General features: G+C 53.1%; 2 protein-coding genes across 3 annotated transcripts in view; both read right to left on the reverse strand.

The window, feature by feature from the left end:
* LOC119566310 (perforin-1-like) overlaps positions 1-9591 on the reverse strand; it is a 77851-nt gene extending 68260 nt beyond the window's left edge. The window contains exons 1-2 of the mRNA XM_037898910.2: positions 9236-9591; positions 8072-8245 (exon numbers count right to left, since the gene is read on the reverse strand). Of these exons, the coding sequence (XP_037754838.1) occupies positions 8072-8210 (139 nt within the window). The 5' untranslated portion in view covers positions 8211-8245; positions 9236-9591. The remainder of the gene's footprint in view (positions 1-8071; positions 8246-9235) is intronic.
* Positions 9592-9853: 262 nt separating this feature from the next.
* LOC119566315 (perforin-1) lies at positions 9854-18720 on the reverse strand. Of its 2 annotated transcripts, XR_006291409.1 has the most exons (4): positions 15628-15792; positions 13164-13750; positions 11195-12537; positions 9854-10802 (listed from the first exon to the last, which is right to left on the reverse strand). XR_006291409.1 is itself a non-coding variant. In XM_037898915.2 (3 exons), the coding sequence occupies exons 1-3, from the start codon at positions 15775-15777 to the stop codon at positions 11463-11465; spliced, it is 1812 nt and encodes a 603-aa protein (XP_037754843.1). In that variant the 5' UTR covers positions 15778-18720; the 3' UTR covers positions 9854-11462. The 2 variants fall into 2 exon arrangements, 1 of the variants encoding a protein (XP_037754843.1); XM_037898915.2 differs by having other exon boundaries at positions 9854-12537; positions 15628-18720.
* Between the last annotated feature and the right edge of the window lie 253 nt (positions 18721-18973).

Genomic DNA, 18973 nt, shown 5'->3' on the forward strand with positions numbered 1-18973 from the left:
TCCGCAGTGACTTTGTGGTCTTTAAGTGCTCCTTTTGTATCGCGATCGTCCAGGGGCCCCACTGGTTGTTTAGCAAGCTTCCTGCTTCTGATGTACCCAAAAAACATTTTGTTATTACCTTTTGAGTTTTTGGCTAGCTGTTCTTCAAACTCCTTTTTGGCTTTTCTTATTACATGTTGACACTTAATTTGGCAGTGTTTATGCTCCTTTCTATTTACCTCACTAGGATTTGACTTCCACTATTTACAAGATGTCTTTTTATCTCTCACTGCTTCTCTTACAGGGTTGTTAAGCCACGGTGGCTCTTTTTTAGTTCTTTGACTGTGCTTTTTAATTTGGGGTATACATTGAAGTTGGGCCTCTCTTAGGGTTTTCTTTGAAAAGTGCCCATGCAGCTTGCAGGGATTTCACTCTAGTCACTGTACTTTTTAATTTCTGTTTAACTAACCCCCTCATTTTTGCATAGTTCCCCTTTCTGAAATTAAATGCCACAGTGTTGGGCTGTTGAGGTGTTCTTCCCACCACAGCATTTCATCATCACTATCACTGTCCTGGTCCGGTCGACAGTAGATCCCTACTGTTATATTCTTACTTGAGCCTGGAATTACTATCCACAGAGATTCTATGGAACATGTGGATTCATTTAAGATTTTTACTTCATTTGATTCTACATTTTCTTTCACATATAGTGCCACTCCTCTGCCCCCCCTCGCACAACCTGTTCTCCTTTCATAAACTCCCCAGCCTCCTACCCCCCCGCAGGGCAGCAGAAGGACAAGAGAAGGAGACTGCTTGGTGTAGAGCCCACGCTCAGTTGGGGAACAGGCCCCCCCATGTCTTGGGGAACAAAAAGCAACCCCCCGTGGGGGCTGAGGAGAGGGAGGGGCCCAGGAGATGAGACAGTTACAGCCCCTGGAGGAAGTGTCTCATAGCCACGCCCTTAGAGTGACGGGGAGGAGCCTGGGAGCACAGAGGCACGCCCCCATGGACCCAGAAGAATTCGGGGTTCTAGGGGAGCAGACAGCTATGTTCCAGAGAAAGTGTGGGTTAGGGGCTCAGAGCCATGCCCCCCAGGGACTCAGGAGGGGGAGGAGCCCTGGGGGGATATAGCCGTATAGAGGGGTGGGGATCCTATGAGGGCTAAGCAGAGCAAGGAGCCCCAGGGGGATCAGAGGCCATGCCAATGTTGGGGGCGGGGGTTACCAAAGAGCCAAGCCCCCAGAGGGGGTGGGCCCCAGTGGCACACAGAGCCACCCCCCGCAAAGAGGGTTGAGGGGCCCCAGTGATGCAGAGAGCCATGCCCCCAGAGCGGGAAGGGGCCGCAGCCGCGCACAGAGCCACACTGTTGAGAGGGGGTGTGGGGCTCAGGCCGGCACGGTTGGAGAAGACCTTGCTGCATTTGGGTCATTCGCAGGCAGGGGCGGAGACGTTCGGGCTGATGCAGATCGTAGGGCAAGGCGAAGGCCTCCCCGCCCTCGGGGCAGGTGGGTGCCCCGGGACCTGCCTCCTGGTGCTCCCCCTGCTGGCAGCGCCACTCTGCCCCTGCATCAGGGAAGGTGGCCCAGCAGAGGCAGCAGCCGTACCGCGCCATGGCCCCTGCCTCCTCCCCGTCCCGCCGCTAGCCATGCGTCCGCTCGTGCTCGTGGAGGCTGGAGGAGACCCCATAGATTTTGCTGCAGCGGTCGCACTGGAAGGGCGGCTCGCGCGAGTGCGCCCGGTGGTGCCGCATGAGATCCCAGGAGGCCAGGAAGGTCTCGTCGCACTGCAGGCACGTGTAGGGGCGCTCGCCGGTGGGGATCCACTGCTCCGTCCTGTCGAACGTCTTCTCCTGGTCCAAGAACAGGAGGGCGAGTGACAGACCATCCCTACGCCCGAGCTCCAGGAGGTCCCAGACCAAAAACAAATGATCAAAGATGGTGCGGCCTGGGATGGTGTAGGTCTGGTTGGATGGACCACGACCACCAGCACGGACCCCCGCTGAAGTGACATGGCCTTCGCAATGACTTTGTAGTCCATACCGAGGAGGAAGATGGGATGCCAATTCTGAAGGTCACAGAGGTCCCCCTTCTTCGTTAGCAAGGCGAGCATGGCTCACCTGCACGACAGAGAGAGGATCCTGCTCCACAAGGACTAGCCCCAGACAGTGACAAGCTCAGGCCGAGCATGTTCCAGAATACGCAGTAGAACTCCACGGTCAGCCTGTCCATGCCGGAGATTTATTGGTAGGCATACGGTAGGAACTCTTCTTTTCAAAGCTTGGTTCCCAGACCAGTTTGTGGAAAAAATACTGACATCCCAAGTGGAGCCCAGAGACCTGTGGTCTGATCACATGCCCTTGCATTTTTCTAGCAGCCATTGTTTACAAGCTTTCCAAAATGCCCACAGGAAGGTTAAGCTATTCCAGTCCATTGTCTTTGCTGATGGGCCACCAGCACTGTCCGGCTTCTTCATTGTTGTACCAGAAAGTCTAGTTGTGCGTGTCACGTAGAATAAGCAAAATTGAAATACAGAGATATCGTCAATATTCCTAAATTTAGATACAAAAAGAATACATGCATACACACAGGATAATCACATTCAGAAAACTGTATCTTTTCCAATGACACCTCACATGACCTATCTTGTAGAAAATGTATCATAATTATGCCATAATCATATCATAATAATATTACGATGAGAAATATGGCATGCAGTGTCACACCCATGGTCCAGCTAGCCCAGTATCCTGCTCCAACCGCACCACTCCTGAACAGACCCATGGTCCCATCTAGCCCGGTATGCTTCCCCCTCCATGCCACTCTGGATTAGACCCATGGGCCCTTCTAGCCTGTTATCCTGCCCCCGAGAAGATCCACAGGCCAATCTAGCCCTGTATTTTGCCCCTCCATGTACTCTGATTTGGGTGGCAGGATATGGCCCTGACATGCTCTCAAGGTTCCTTCCCCACTCTGAACTCTAGGGTCCAGATGTGGGGACCTGCATGAAAACCTCCTCAGCTTACTTTTACCAGCTTAGGTTAAAACTTCCCCAAGGTACAAACTATTGAAACCTTTTGCCCCTGGACTTCCACTGCCACCACCAAACTTTATCTGGCTTTCTGAAAAAACGGAGTTTGGACACGTCTTTCCCCCCAAAATCTTCCCAACCCTTGCACGCCACTTCCTGGGGAAGGTTTGGTAAAAATCCTCACCAATTTGCATAGGTGACCACAGACCCAAACCCTTGGATCTTAGAATAATGAAAAAGCATTCAGTTTCCTTACAAGAAGATTTTTAATAGAAGTAAAAAAGAATCACCTCTGTAAAATCAGGATGGTAGATACCTTACAGAGTAATTAGATTCCAAACATAGAGAACCCCTCTAGGCAAAACCTTAAGCTACAAAAAAGACACACAGACAGGAATAGTCATTCTATTCAGCACAGCTCTTTTCTCAGCCATTGAAAGAAATCATAATCTAACACATACCTAGCTAGATTACTTACTAAGTTCTAAGACTCCATTCCTGTTCTGTCCCTGGCAAAAGCAGCATACAGACAGACCCAGACCCTTTGTTTTTCTCCCTCCTCCCAGCTTTTGAAAGTATCTTGTCTCCTCATTGGTCGTTTTGGTCAGGTGCCAGCGAGGTTATCTTTAGCTTCTTAACCCTTTCCAGGTGAGAGGATTTTTCCTCTGGCCAGGAGGGATTTTAAAGGGGTTTACCCTTCCCTTTAAATTTATGACACATGCTGTTTGTGGGTCGCAGGGGCTGACGTTGAAAATGTGAATATCTCTCTGGTACAGGATACCTCGGAACATGAAACAGAAACTTGGAAGCTGGTGGTGGCGAGGTGGGGGAGTGGTGTCACCTCAGGTTTCTCTGTGTGTGTGTGTGTGTGTATTTACACTTGTCACACACAGGCAGGAGTTCTGATCCCTGAAAAAGAAGGACAGAATGAGAAATTAACCTCGAACCACGGCCTCCTACAAGGCTAGCCCTGGGGTCCCCCAACCAGCTCTGCGGCTGCCCCTCAACGCCAACCAGCCGCTCCCCTGCGAACGCAGAACTGGGGTCCCTCCACCCTCCACAGCTCTGCTGGTGCCCCTCAGTCCTGACCCACAGCCCCCTGCTATCCTAGAAGTGGGCTCCCCCCACACTTCTGCAGTGCCCCTCCATTTTAAAGATCCTGTCCAGAGTGATAAACAGAGGCTATGTCTTCACTATGCACCTTTTAGTAACAATGCTGTGCCGCTAAGAGGTGTGCAGTGTAGCTGCTCTTTGGTGACAGGAGAGAGCTCTCCCATTGACCAAGCGCTGTTCATTTTGTCAGTAAAACTTTTGTCATTTGGGGTGTGTGTGTGTGTTTTTCACACCCCTGAATGACAAATATTTTACCCACAAGACTGCAGTGTAGACAAAGCCAGAGTCATATAAGATGATAGATTGATACGAGGGTGTATGGCAATAGATAGATAGATAGATAGATAGATAGATAGATAGATAGATAGATAGATAGATAGATAGATAGATAGATAGATGCGGGTGTAAGGGGATGGATGGATAGATAGATTAGATCAGACTGATGTGTAAATATGTTATGGGGACAGATAGATAGAACTTTTTAACACATTAAACATTTCATATCTCTGGGTGTGAGGTTCTGTACATTGTGGGAACACCCTACACCCCCACATTCATCCTTCTACTGTGATTGTGTGGTATCCCATGCAAATCTTGACATGTCGGGTGTCTTCAGAAGGCTCATGATGCACTGAGCATTGTTGTTATACTGATGTTATAGTAATTGTTGTTACAGTATTGTTATAGGTTATAATTTCATGTATATAGTTAAGAGGCTGAAAATGTGTCTTCATGGCTAAAAAATAAGCCCAGGCCAAAGCTCTCCAAGAGCAGAGGGGCAGTTCACACCTCATCAGGGCATGTATGGGACAAACCCAGCCCAGCCTCACAGGAAGAAAGGATGCTGGCCTAGGCAGCAAGAAAGGAGCTGCTGGACTCTCGAGTGAGTCACCCCCCTTCCTTTCATCAGTTTGGGACTGTGATGAGGTCATATACACCTGACTCCAAAGGGGGAGGGGGGCGCAAAGCCAAGAGGGAAGAAAGGACACGATAAAAGGGAGAGATCTTTGCCGTGCTCTTCCTCTCTCTTCCACCTCCATCTACAGACATCACCACCAAGCGACTGAAGCGCTGATCAAATGGGAGAGCCTGGCTGAAGAGCAACCAGCCAGCCTGTGCTGAGAAACATCTAAGTTTGTAAGGGCACTGAAAGTGTTAAGATCAGCTTAGAATGCGTTTTGCTTTTATTTCATTGGACCAAATCTGACTGGTTATTCTTTGACTTATGATCACTTAACATTTATCTTTTTAGTTAATAAATCTGTTTGTTTATTCTACCTGAAGCAGTGCGTTTGGTTTGAAGTGTGTCAGAGACTCCCCTTGGGATAACAAGCCTGATGCATATCAATTTCTTCCTTAAACTGACAAACTCATATAAGCTTGCAGCATCCAGCGGGCATAATTGGACACTGCCAGACGGAGGTTCCCAGGGTAGTGTCTGGGACCGGAGATAGTGGCTCGTGTCATTCAGTTGCACAATCCAAGGAGCAGCTGACATGCCAGAGGCTGTGCGTGAACAGCCCAGGAGTGGGGGTTCTCACAGCAGAGCAGGGTAAAGATGGCTGCAAGACAAAAGGATTGGTGTGACCTGGCAGATCACCGGTCCAGATAACACTAGGGGAAAGTCACACTGGGGTCTAGATCTGGGAGAAAGAAATAATTTAACAGATCTCACAGTGAAGCTTTCTACCTCTCCAGTTCATGCTGATGAAAAAGGCTTAAAGTTTGGTGTGAGGGGGTGGGTGGGAGGCAGGACTTCTGGGTTCTCTCCCTGGCTTTGGGAGGGGAGTGGCTCTAGTGGGTTAGAGCGGGGTGGGGGGAGGGGGACTGGGAACCAGGACTCCTGGGTTCCATCTTGTTTCTGAGTGGGGAGTGGGGTCTAGTGGGTTAGAGGGGGTGTCATAAATGTAAAGGGAAGGGTAAACCCCTTTAAATCCCTCCTGGCCAGAGGAAAAACCCTTTCACCTGGAAAGGGTTAAGAAGCTAGGATAACCTCGCTGGCACCTGACCACAATGACCAATGAAGAGACAAGATACTTTCAAAGCTGGAGTGGGGAAGAAACAAAGGCTCTCTCTGTCTGTGTGATGCTTTTGCCGGGAACAGAACAGGAATGGAGTCTTAGAACTTAGTAAGTAATCTAGCTAGATATGCGTTAGATTCTCTTTTCTTTAAATGTCTGAGAAAATAAGCTGTGCTGAATGGAATGGATATTCCTGTTTTTGTGTCTTTTGTAACTTAAGGTTTTGCCTAAAGGGATTCTATGTGTTTTGAATCTAATTACCCTGTAAGGTATTTACCATCCTGATTTTACAGAGGTGATTGTTTTACTTTTTCTTCAATTAAAATTCTTCTTTTAAGAACCTGATGGCTTTTTCATTGTTCTTAAGATCCAAGGGTTTGGGTTTGTGTTTACCTATGCAAATTGGTGAGGATTTTTATCAAGCCTTGCCCAGGAAAGGGGGTGTAGGGTTTGGGGAGGATTTTGCAGGGAAAGACATTTCCAAGCGGGCTCTTTCCCTGTTATATATTTGTTCATAGATACATAGATACTAAGGTCAGAAGGGACCATTATGATCATCGAGTCCGACTCCTGCACAACGCAGGCCACAGAATCTCACCCACCCACTCCTGCGAAAAACCTCTCACCTATGTCTGAGCTACTGACGTCCTCAAATCATGGTTGAAATACTTCAAGGAGCAGAGAATCCTTCAGCAAGTGACCCGTGCCCCATGCTACAGAGGAAGGCGAAAAAGCTCCAGTGTCTCTTCCAATCTGCCCTGGAGGAAAATTCCTTCCCGACCCCAAATATGGCAATCAGCTAAACCCTGAGCATATGGGCAAGATTCACCAGCCAGATACTACAGACAATTCTTTTCTGGGTAACTCAGCTCCCACCCCATCTAACATCCCTTCACAGGCCATTAGGCCTATTGACCATGAATATTTCAAGATCAGTTAATTACCAAAATCATGTTATCCCATCATACCATCTCCTCCATAAACTTAGCGAGTTTAATCTTACAGCCAGATAGATCTTTTGCCCCCACTGCTTCCCTAGGAAGGCTATTCCAAAACTTCACTCCTCTGATGGTTAGAAACCTTTGTCTAATTTCAAGTCTAAACTTCCCAATGACCACTTTATATCCATTTGTTCTTGTGTCCACATTGGTACTGAGCTTCAATAATTCCTCTCCCTCTCCGGTATTTATCCCTCTGATAGATTTATAGAGAGCAATCAGATCTCCCCTCAGCCTTCTTTTGCTTAGGCTAAACAAGCCAAGCTCCTTGAGTTTCCTTTCATAAGACAAGTTTTCCATTCCTCGGCTCATCCTAGTAGCCCTTCTCTGTACCTGTTCCAGTTTGAATTCATCCTTCTTAAACGTGGGAGACCAGAACTGCACACAGTATTCCAGGTGAGGTCTCACCAGGGCCTTGTAGAACGGTACTAAAACCTCCTTATCTCTACTGGACATACCTCGCCTGATGCATCCCAAGACAGCATTAGCTTTTTTCACGGCCATATCACATTGGCTGCTCATAGTCGTCCTATGATCAACCAATACTCCAAGGTCCTTCTCCTCCTCCCTTACTTCTAAGTGACGCATCCCCAGCTTAGAACTAAAATTCTTCATCCCTAAGTGTGTGACCTTACTCTTCTCACTACTAAATTTCAGCCTATTACTATGATTATTATTAGACGCTTGGTGGTGGCACCATAAAGTCCAAGGGCAAAAGGTAAAATAGTTTGTACCTTGGGGAAGTTTTCACCTAAGCTGGTAAAAGTAAGCTTAGGGGGTTTTCATGCAGGTCCCCACACCTGTACCCTAGAGTTCAGAGTGGGGAAGGAACCTTGAGAGGGGGTCAATCTGGGAGTCAGGACTCCTGGGTTCTATCCCCAGCTCCAGGAGGGGCCTGAGAGCCGAGAGATTCTCCCACCACCATTCACTCACCTGCTGGGGGTGACTGTCCCGGGGCTGGAAGGGCTGATGAGAAAGGTCCAGGCTTGGATGGAGGTGCAGCTCTGACTGGTGAAGCAGTGGGCGTGGCAGGGAGCTCTGGGGTCTCCCCCTCCTCCTTCATCACTGACATCAAAGGCGCTCTCTCCCTGCCGCCGCGCCGTGCAGCTGCAGAGAAGGGCAGGGGGAACCTGTGGTCAGAACCGCTCTTCCTGCCGCTAGAAACTCAGACGTGCGGCTCTAGCGCTGCCCGATGCTACAGCTTGAGTCTGAGGGGCTACATGTGTGAATCAGGGGGGCCATCACTCTAGGGGAGGGGGCTACAGGAATCCTGTCCCCATTCTGCCACATCTCCCAGGCCCCCTCTTCTCCTGGCCTCTGCCCCATGATTCCGCCCGACTGCTTCCCAGCAGGAGCATTCTGCTCTGGGCTGGGCTATGTCCCAGCTCCATACTGGTCTGCACTGCATGGCTCCCAGTTTCCCAACCTGGGCTCCGTTCAGCCCCTTGGAGCAGAGGTCGCCTACAGGTGGGAACATGCTGCCCTGGGATCTCCTGCCTCCCAGCCCCATCTTGACCTGGCCTTTGTGGCTCCTCGTTTCTCCATCTGGCTCTGGGATGAATTTTTGCACACACATCCCCGACCCCACAACTCGCCCCTGGTTCTATGAGGAGAGCAACACTGAGACATGCCCATGTTGGCCCCTATATCTCTTGGGCGTCACCATGTCCTTATCCCCCTCCCCCCATCTCAGCTCCACCATTGGCCATGGGGCTCCCACTTCTGCCCATCCCTCTGTCCCTGGCAGCTTAGAGTATTGCCCAGGGTACTCTAGCAACTAGCTGATTCATGCTCTGCCAATGCCCAGGGCACTGGGGTACGGGGAAGGACTCGGGCCCAGGGGGCAGTGGGTTGGAGGTGGGCCGTGCCAGCTAGGGCCTTGTATTCTGCAGCCATTGGGTGTGGGTTGGGGCAGAAGCAGGCTATGGAAAGATCCTCTCCTCTTCACAATGAATCACAACCACACCCCCATCGGCTCTCGGAGCCGCCACGTCTCCCTACCTCTGCACCATGTTCCCAGCCTTCATTCCAGGGGCAGATCAGGAGCTCGCAGCCTCCCCCCATCCGCCAAACCTTCCATGCACTGTCAGAACTGACCTGCAAGATCGGTTTAGCTGATCACCCGGCTTGGGGCTTCACGAGTCCAGGATGGCACTTGCTGGAGGGAATCGGAGCTGCACCATTAGAAGAGGACTATTATTCTAATTCCCCAGCCTCCGGATCCTGCCATGTCATGGGGCCAGATCAGAACCAGCGCCCCCTACAGGGGAAACGCTCGGTGTCCCATTCTCCAGCCTCCTGAGCCAGCCAATCCCCCTGCCCTGGAGCCAGATGAGAGCTGAATCCCCTTAGAGGGAAAATTCCTCATATCCCCTCCTCAATCTCTTGGTAATAGCAGTGTCTTGCAAATATCAGCTGGGGGATATTAATGCCCACTAATAACACGGCCTATCTCCCTGTATCTCTTTCCCACCACCCCACTCTGTGCTGGACAGAAGCCAATCCCTTTGGTTGGTGTTAGCCACATTACATTGGATTCCCAATTGCAGCAAATTCATCCAGCTATTTAGCTCCCGTGTCTTGCCATGCCTTGCTCCTCCCAGCCTAGAGCTACCCGTCGTGTTCCCAAGTGTGTATTCCAGCCACTCATTTCTACTCTACATCTCGGTCCAGCCCACTGAGGTTAGAAGAATCACAAGGCTTCCTGCTTAGAAATTTGCTTGCACAAATGTTTATTGAAGAAAGGAGATACATTTGCAAAGATCCAGAGAGCTGGAATCCTACCAGAAGCAAATCATTTTGTGGTGGAGATGCAAAGCTGCCCGGCATTTTAACAGGCTGGAGATACTGAACTTACAGTCAGTAGGGTTCAGAGTTAACAACCCTCATTACCAGTTAACAGCACCATGGATCTAGGCTCTCACAGATGCAGATAGGGGTGAGCCAGGAAGATGCTTTAATCCCAGAAGTAGGGGGAATTTTCCCTTTCCAGGGTGACCCCAATGCTGTGCCATCTCCCTGAGCCTGCTGATAGCCTGAACCAATAGGCCTGTGGCATGTCCTTGTGGGTGTTCACTCTGAATCCTACCAATGGCAAGTAATGTCGCATCATCTCTGCTGATCATCTGAGCATGGAACATCCAGCTAGATAGTAGGTGGGGCCTGCACATTCAGGATGAGATAGTTAACCCCAAAGGTACTGGATAATTGTGGAAAGCCACAGAAATGACAGCTAGGGAACAGCCCTCTAATGAATCCTCCCTCCAGGAGCCCATCCCATCCACTGGTGTTTAGAACTGTGCCCATGGCTGGAGTCTCTTCGGGTTTCTGCAGAGGGTTAATCCCTGATGCCACAATAGGACGGGACTGAGCTTTGCTCCTGATGGTCTCTTTTCAGCTGGATGCACTAGACAGGCAATGACAGTGGGTGGATGGATACGTGGGGTGGGGGATTAGTTGCACTACCTGCAATATTGGTTGACTGGATGAACTTGACATTCATGGGTTGGTTGGTTGCACTGGCTACACATGTTGGTTGGACGGAGATAAGATATTAGTTGCGTGGCTACACCAGATGCACTAGGTACATACACTGGTTGGTTGCCTGGATGGATACATTAGGTGCATTGGATACACTGGTTGGCAGGATACGCTAAATACATTTCTTGGTTGGTTACAGTGGACATCCGAAACACATTCATTTGTTGGTTGGCTGGCGGGCTGGCTTTTTACATTGGATGCTCTAGATAAATTGAATGGCTGTTTGGATGCACTGGATACATTAATTGGTTGGTTTGTTGCATATGTTGGATGCACGAGATATATGCACTGGTTGGTTGGAGGGATGGATATGGTGGATGCACGTCACACATTCTTTGAGAGGTTGGTTGGATAAATTGGATACACTACATCCAATTGGTGGTTTACTGGTTGAATACCTTGGATAAACTAAATGCAACAACTGGTTGGTCGGTTGGCTGGCAGTTGGCTGGATGCGGGGGGCAGATAGGTTGGATGCGGTAGGTGAACGCCTTGGTTTGTTGGTGAGATGGGCACCTTGGATGGCTGGAATCATTGGACAGGCTGGTCTGAGGGATCTGGAATGGGCAGTTCATGCTGGGATATTTTCCCAGTGGGAGTTGTGAGGACATCGGGCCACAGGAGCAGACCGTCTCTTCTGGGTATAGGAAAGACCAATACCTGAGCAGGAGTAACAGCATGAAGCTCAGTAGCGTTAGCAGAGCGAGAGCTTGGAAATGCTCTGGGGGATAAGGAGTGCTATTGACCAGAAGGCCTCCACCTCCTTCCCCTTGGCTGTGCTCTGCTAGGGTGGCTGGGAGACATAGTCGAAGCAGCTCCGGCCCCCGAGGTGAGGCCCACAGCGCAGGCTGTACTGGAACCAGATGCGGCCGTGGTTCAGGTAGCAATCCTTCTGGTGGGGTCCCCCAGCCTCCAGCGGGATGTCGCAGCTTCCCAGCAGGTCATCGTCCCACTTGTCCTCGTCCCAGAGCTGGACTCGGATCTTGCTGGCGCTGGTGATGCGGACGGTACCGAAGTCCAAGGGGACGTTCCAGATGGGACTGTTGTTGTTCCAGATGGTGCGGGTCTGGATTTCCCTTCTCTCAAAGAAGACCTTGACGAAGGCATCCGTAGCAGTAATGTAATCCCCCCAGAGGCCACTGGCCCTCTTCACTGTCACCGTGAGCTTCCCCAGGCCGCGCTCCCGCGAGCAGCACATGGTGTTGGTCATGGTATCCCCGGGGCAGAGGCAGGAGCAGGGGTCATGGGCGCTGCGTTGAGTCCCCGAGGGGCAGCTTTGGGTGCAATTGCTCCACAGGGCTCTCTCACGGATGTACTCACTCACTGCCCGCCTCAGTGCCTCCCGCTTGGGGTCATCCTGCTCCAGCAGGATGTGGATGGGGTGCAGCGAATAGGACACCAGACCGGGGCTGGCTTTGAGGCTCTCTATCCAGGTGGGGAAGACCTTGGCATTACTCCCGAAGAGCACATCAGTCATGCTCTCTCCTCCCTCCACCTCCATGTGACGCTCCCGATACGTCTCGTGGAAGCTCCCCTGGATCTTCCCCTTCTTCTTCTCCTCCTCGCACTTGCTGTGCCCACCCTTGACTGAGCCCATTCCGATACTCTTGGCTGCCTCCATCCTCAAGCAGTCCTTGATCTCGTCGTCACTCAAGCTGCTCAATGCCGCTTCGCAGACCCGCACGGCCGTCACGTCCCATGCCCGGCCCCCCAGCTGCATCTGGGACAGGTAGTGGGTGCCGTAGTTGCTGATTAGCTGCTGGTACTCCAGCTTGGATTTGCTGTCGTACTGCTCCGGGAGGTTCTCCAGCGCCAGAGTGAAATGGCTGGTGAGCGGGGGCGTCTCGCTGACCCGGATCCTGGTCAGGGAGACAAGGGGAGGAGTGTGCTCAGCCCAATGAGTCAGCTGAGATCATTAGCTGTGCAGCCTAAGGCCCCAGCCAACCCAGAAGAAAGGGTCTAAGCAGGTGGTTCCTATTCAGTGCAACCACCCAGTCTGCTGAACTTCACAACCTTGCTGGGGATACCGCCAGCTGCTTGAGAGTTCTGGCCACACCAGGTGGCCGGGGTGTCCTGACATACAGGACAGGAAAATCCAACACAGCTGGCCCATCCCAGATGTGAGCTGGTGCCCCGTAGAGGGGAAAGGCCTCTCTTCCCTCTTCCCCGCTCCCTTGAAACAAGCTAGTCTCCTGTCCTGGGGCTGGATGGGAACCAGGCCCACTAGAGGGGAAAGGCCCCATGTCCCATTCCCTGTTTCCCTAAAACAAGCTAGTCTTCTGTCCTGGGGCTGGATGGGAACCAGGGCCCACTAGAGGGGAAAGGCCCCATGTCCCATTCCCTGTTTCCCTAAAACAAGCTAGTCTCCTGCCCTGGGGCCGGATGGGAACCAGAGCCCACTAGATGGGAAAGGCCCTGTGTCACCTTGTGGTGTTACTGTGATCCCAACTCCAGATGAGCCCTCCTGACTGAGGCTGGCTCTTACCTATAATAGTCGCAGGAGACCTCATGGCTCATGAAGCTGTATTTGTCCTTCCGCTTGTGGTCTAGCAGGAAACTGGCCAGTTTGGAATGCGATCCGGCCAGCGCCACCTGGACATTAACCTTGGGCTTCACCGGCACGTCCAGCCCCACCTTCCAGTCGTTCTGCACCGGGGACGCCGCGGACTCCATCATGCCCATCGCCGACTGCGGCACCGAGCTGCTCAGGCTGTGTTGGCATGAGACGTGGACCCTCCAGTCCACCACAGCCAGTGGCAGCCTCTGCCACTGCCCTCCCTGCAGTTGGTTCCTGCACAGGGTGCAGGTGCCATCTGGATTCTGCCAGTCACTGCTGTCCACCAGATCAGCCCCCTTCCTGGCCATCATGGTCACATCGATGCCCATTCCTACCAAGCTGTGCCCGGGAACGAAGGCCGTGTGCTTCTTGCATTCATTGAGCGTCCCTGTCTGACAATGGGAGGAGGCCCCAGAGAAGATGAAGAGGAGGAGGGGGATGAAGGCAACAAATCTGGGCATGGCTGATGTGATGGGTTCCCCCACCCACGAAGGGCCGTCGGCCTCTGAACTCCCCTACAGGGAGACAAACAGAGAGATCCAGAATTAGTGACAATCCAGTGGCAGGCAGTTCCATTGGTTAACTCTGTTGTAGCAACAGAGAAATCCACTTACCATCCATGACATCTACCATGTTCTATAGCACACCCATGAAAACTGTGGGCTCTAGAAACTCTGGTGGCAATACATAAATGACCTGATGCCTCATTTGCATGTTTGACTATAGATTACCTAATTTGCATCAATTCCCTCCCATCCCTATTTCCCAGATGTTGCAATACCAACACTAACTATGAGGAGGAGGTAGAGTTTCACGTACCCACTCGACAGCTTGCTATATAATCATGGGTCATTGAGGTTCTTCAATGGGGCCATTAAAGGATGGTGCAATGTGGACAGATTCTGTGGCTTATAATTAGTGAGCCAAGGTAGTGGCTGGGTCTGGCCACTAGTGGGCAGTGCAAAGCCACATACAACCCGGGGCTACGAGTGGTGGCTTTTATAGCCAGCAAGAGCAGCCGGACCTTGGGCCACGCTCGGCGTGACTGGCGTTGCTGTGGAAACTGCTGGGGCCCCCTTGTGGCCACGCCCAGTGGTGGATTTGGTTCTGTTGAACCACTGGTGGGGGGTCATTTTATGGGGCTTCTCTCTGGCGCTGCCACCTTTACACTGTGGCTGTTGGTCAAAGAGAGCAGGAAATGCTGGTGCCCCAGAGGAGACTCTGGGCCCATCTAGCCCAGTATCCTGCCCCCTCCCTTTGCCCTGGATCAGGCCCATGGGCCCATCAAGCCTGCTATCCTGCCCCCTCCTTGCCACCAGAGAACAGACCAATGGGCCCATCTACTCTGGTATCCTCTCCCCTTCCTTCTGCCCCAGATACTTTGAGCACCTCACACTTCTCTTTGTGTCCCTCCCCTTCCTAACCACAAGGGATGCTGTGTTAAATGTCGATTTGAATTGTTTTCAGCTTGGGTTGGAACTGTACAGCAATGCTGGCTGTGGGGCAGGAAAGGGTAACAGCTCTGCATCCTGTCAGGGTAGCAGGCTCGGCCTGGGAGGGGACAGTAAATGGTTGAACTCACCCCAGCAGAACCAGGCAGGAAAAACCCATTTGAATATGGACTACTTGGTTCTGGCCAGCCCCCTGCAATCCGCGCCTTGGGGTTCCCTCCCCCCCGCACTCTTTCGGTGCTCCTCAGTCCAGATCTGCTGCCCCCCACTGCTTCGTTGCCAATAGAAAATCAAACAGCCTGAAATTGCAAGATGCCCCTGATATGAAAGGTATCAACTAGGTAAGTTAATGATCAAAAGCTGATTTCCAACGTGGGCTAGTGGTTGGAGCACTGGATTGAGCGTCAGGACTCCTGGGTTCTATTTTCGCTCTGGTGGGCGAATGGGGTGAAGTGGGTTAGAGCAGAAGAGACTGGGAACCACGATCTTGGTTGAGGTCTTTACAGAACCCGGTGTGACAGGGTTCCCAGTCTCAATGGGGCGGGGGGTCTGTGCAGAGCCCGGCATTAGCCGGGGGGGGGTCATCTCAGTTGGGACGGGTCTGTGCAGCACCCAGAGTGATAGGGTCCTCAATCTCGGCCGGGGTTTGTGCAGCACCTGGCGCGATGGGGTCCCTGGTCTTGGTCAAGGTTTGTGCAGTGCCCAGCGCGATGGGGTTTCTGATCTCGGCTGGGGTCTGTGCAGGACCTGTCACGATGGGGTTCCTGATCTCGGCCGGGGTCTGTGCAGGACCCGTCAAGATGGGGTTCCTGATCTCGGCCGGGGTTTGTGCAATGCCCAGCGCGAAGGAGTCTCTGATCTCCGTCAGGGTCTGTGCAGGGCCTGGCACAATGGAGTTCCCGATCTCAGCCATGATCTGTGCAGATCTACCCATCGCTCACCTGTCTCAGGAGCCAAGCTGAGGTATATTTAGGATCCGGGGCCCGTCGGCAGCCAGGGCTGGGATGTGTCTCTGCTGGGAGAGACGCGCTTTGAAGGTGGATGAAGGCAGCACACAAGGTCTCCTGTGTTCTCAGTGTCTCAGACGTCATCACGCTCCCCCCAGTGCTGAGTTCCTGCCCCCCTTCACACCCCCAGCCACAGCCAGCTGGGAAGGAAGCTGTGGCCACCAATTTTTCCACCCCTGTGGTGGATGAAACGCCCCTCCCGTGACTCTCGTCCCAGGGTATGAGGAGCTAGAGAGGCTGCAAAGGAAACCACAGTGAGCCAAAGCCTGCACCGAGTCCCTGGGGCCATTGCGTACCCGAGGAGAACGCCCCCTGCTAAGCCCCCTGCCAGCAGCATAGCGCCCCCTAACGCCACGCTGGGGCATTGGGGCCAGCACTGCCTGCCAGGGGAGAGCGCCCCCCGCTGAGCCCCCCAACCTGCAGCATAGCGCCCCATAGTGCCGCACTGGGGCCAGCACCTAGCGCCTCAGGGACCCCACTGTAAATACAGAGCCACCCCACTGATGCCAATGGAATCAGGCCAGGATTCTGATCCCTGGGTAAATCTGGAGCAAGCCCAATGCCCTGGCCCTGTGGGGCAGGCTAGGGTGGAGGTGGGGAAATTGGGCATTGAGGGAGGGATGACCACCCTGGGCTGCTGTAGAATAGGTTACAGGTTTCCTTCTGTCTCTCTGTTCTCCCAAGTTTTGTTCTATCCACACTTTCATTTCCTGGGACTTCAACCCCAGGGACCCACAGCCCGCACAGGAGACCCTGGACTCCCCCCATCAGGGGATTCTGCTCACTCCTTCACCCCACTGCTGGGAGATCCCTGTCCCCCTGTCCCCCCCAATATCTTTCCAGGGGTCACGCCCAATCCTTGCACCTCTCATTATTCTGCCGGGGTCACCCCCACTTTCTGCATCCCCATATATTCTACCAGGGGTCTCCCTCACTCCATCCCAGCATGCCCCCCATCTGCTTTTGACTCCTTCTCCCCCATGGAGATACAAGCTGGGGGTGGGGGGGTGACACTCTCTACCTCAGTCATGCAATTGAGCTGGGTGTCTCCCTGCCTGTTGTTGGCAGAGTGACCTCAGCGCCTGGAGGGGTTGGCTGCTTGTCACTGGCAAGGCATTGTAAGTGACAGCCCACGTTGGAGAGTTGGGGAGGGGGGAAGGGTCTGGACGCAGGGTCCCACCCTGCCTGGGAGCACAGAGCCGTACTCCCAGGGCTGGGGAGAGGCCCCAGGGATGAGACAGCCACACCCTTCAAGGGACGGCGAGGGGATTGGAAGTGCAGAGATAGGTCCCAGGAGGGAAGGAGCCTCTGGCAAGAGCCCCAGAAAGGGCAAGGAGCACCAGGGCATGAGAATGGTGATCCCATGAGGGGATCACACAGCCACACTTCTTCAGTAAGGGGATGTGGCATGGGACCCTACAGCCATATCTCATATGGTTCAGGAAGGGGAGCCTCTTAGGTAGGCAGCTGGTGGGGGTGGGGGGGTGAGGGTGGGTCTGCCCATTTCAGGGAAAGGCCCACCCCAGGTCCAGCCTCCAGCACAGGACTCCTGGGTTCTGGCCCCTGCTTTGAGAGTGGAGTGGGGTCTAGTAGGCTAGAGTAAGGGGGCTGGGAGCCAGGACTCCTGGGTTCTATCCAGTCTCTGGGAGGGGAGGAATCACATGAGCCCCCAGGCGACAAAAAGAGGTGTTGCTTTCATATTCCTTACACTTCATCAGCGCGAGGCTCTTTTACAAGGAAGCTTTGGGCGGGGTTACCATGAGCTTCCCTTAACTGTTAAGTTCGAAACCCTCAGCCGGACAATCCCTTCCAGCCCCGCTGCACCCCCAGGCCACTGCACTGCAGGGAATCAATGAATTGGTTTGAGCATTGGCCTGCTATCATCTCATCCAACCTCCTGCTCGCAGCAGGACCAGTCCCCAGTGTTTGCCCCAGATCCCTAAATGGCCCCCTCAAGGATTGAACTCACAACCCTGGGTTTAGCAGGCCAATGCTCAAAGCACTGAGCTATCCCTGCCCCGTGTGGAGGGGTGAAGAGCAGGTCCAGATGGTAAGTGGGGGTGCTGGAGGTGGGAGCAGATGGGCTAGGGGGAGGGCCCCACACCACTCCCCCTGCTCCCCACAACAACTGTCGCTACCACCACCCCAGGAGCAAAGAGGAGAGTCACTCAGTTCAGCAACGAAGCCCCTCCACGGTGTCCAGCACCCGTCTGCGCGCTCCCCGAACAGGGTCCTCCTCCTGAATGGTAACAGCAGCCGGCTCAAGGGAGCAGCAGCAAGCAACCCGCAGCCAGCCAGGCAATACCCCAGAGATGGAGGTGGGGTCAGCCGCTGGCCCCCGGAGGGCAGGCCGGCAGGGCCACCCCGAGCAGCAACAGCAGCCGGAGCCGGGGAGACCTCCAGCCAGCGGAACAGCCAGAGGGAACTCGCCCGCCGCAAGCGTGAGGCCTTCTTGACACCCCGGGAGGCGGGCGGGCTCTTGCCCTTTTTCTTCCCCTGGCCCTTTTGACCAGCCAAGGAGGCTCCCTGGAAACTGGAGGGGACCGTGGCCATGGCAGCTGCAGAGTCCGGACCCATGTCCAGCGGCGCCCGATGAGTGGTGGAGGTAGAGGGCCCGGTGGTGGTGGTGAAGAGATTAGCCACAGGGAGAAATGGGGGATTTGGCAGGGGTGGGACCACAGGGTCAAGGTGAGGGGCCCCACCCACAGTTTCCCCCAGTATTTTGGCACGAGGCAGGAGACAGAAGGGATGGTTAGGGGAGAGGGGAAAGGCGAATCACTTGTCCCAGCTAGGATGCAGGCAGGGGAGGGGAAGGATACCAAGAGGGTGGGGCGTGGGAAGATCTCTCGAGGCGGGGTGGCGGGGAGTGATCAGCAGCATGGGATAGGGATACTGGCTCCTCCGGCTGCACTGGGGGGAGAGAGACTACAATATCAATGGGGGGAGAGTGAACAGTGTGTGGGGGGTGTCCTAAATATAAAGGGAAGGATAAACCCCTTTAAAATCCCTCCTGGCCAGAGGAAAAATCCTCTCACCTGGAAAGGGTTAAGAAGCTAAAGGTAACCTCGCTGGCACCTGACCAAAATGACCAATGAGGAGACAAGATACTTTCAAAAGCTGGGAGGAGGGAGAGAAACAAAGGGTCTGTGTCTGTCTGTGTGTTGCTCTTGCCGGGGATAGAATGGAGTCTGAGAACTTTTAGTAAGTAATCTAGCTAGATATGCATTAAATTATGATTTCTTGAAATGGCTGAGAAAAGAACTGTGCTGAATAGAATGAC

This window comes from Chelonia mydas, chromosome 6 (assembly GCF_015237465.2).
Source record: "Chelonia mydas isolate rCheMyd1 chromosome 6, rCheMyd1.pri.v2, whole genome shotgun sequence".
NCBI classification, from domain to species: Eukaryota; Metazoa; Chordata; order Testudines; family Cheloniidae; genus Chelonia; species Chelonia mydas.

Bases quoted from the DNA above. Each gene is read 5' to 3' on its own strand.
- LOC119566315 (XM_037898915.2), bottom strand. From the start codon at position 15,777: ATGACGTCTGAGACACTGAGAACACAGGAGACCTTGTGTGCTGCCTTC. The intron at 13,751-15,627 runs GTGAGCGATGGG...GTCTCCCTGTAG, and splicing joins CAGCTTGGCTCCTGAGACAG to GGGAGTTCAGAGGCCGACGG. The intron at 12,538-13,163 runs GTAAGAGCCAGC...CTCCCTGACCAG, and splicing joins GTCTCCTGCGACTATTATAG to GATCCGGGTCAGCGAGACGC.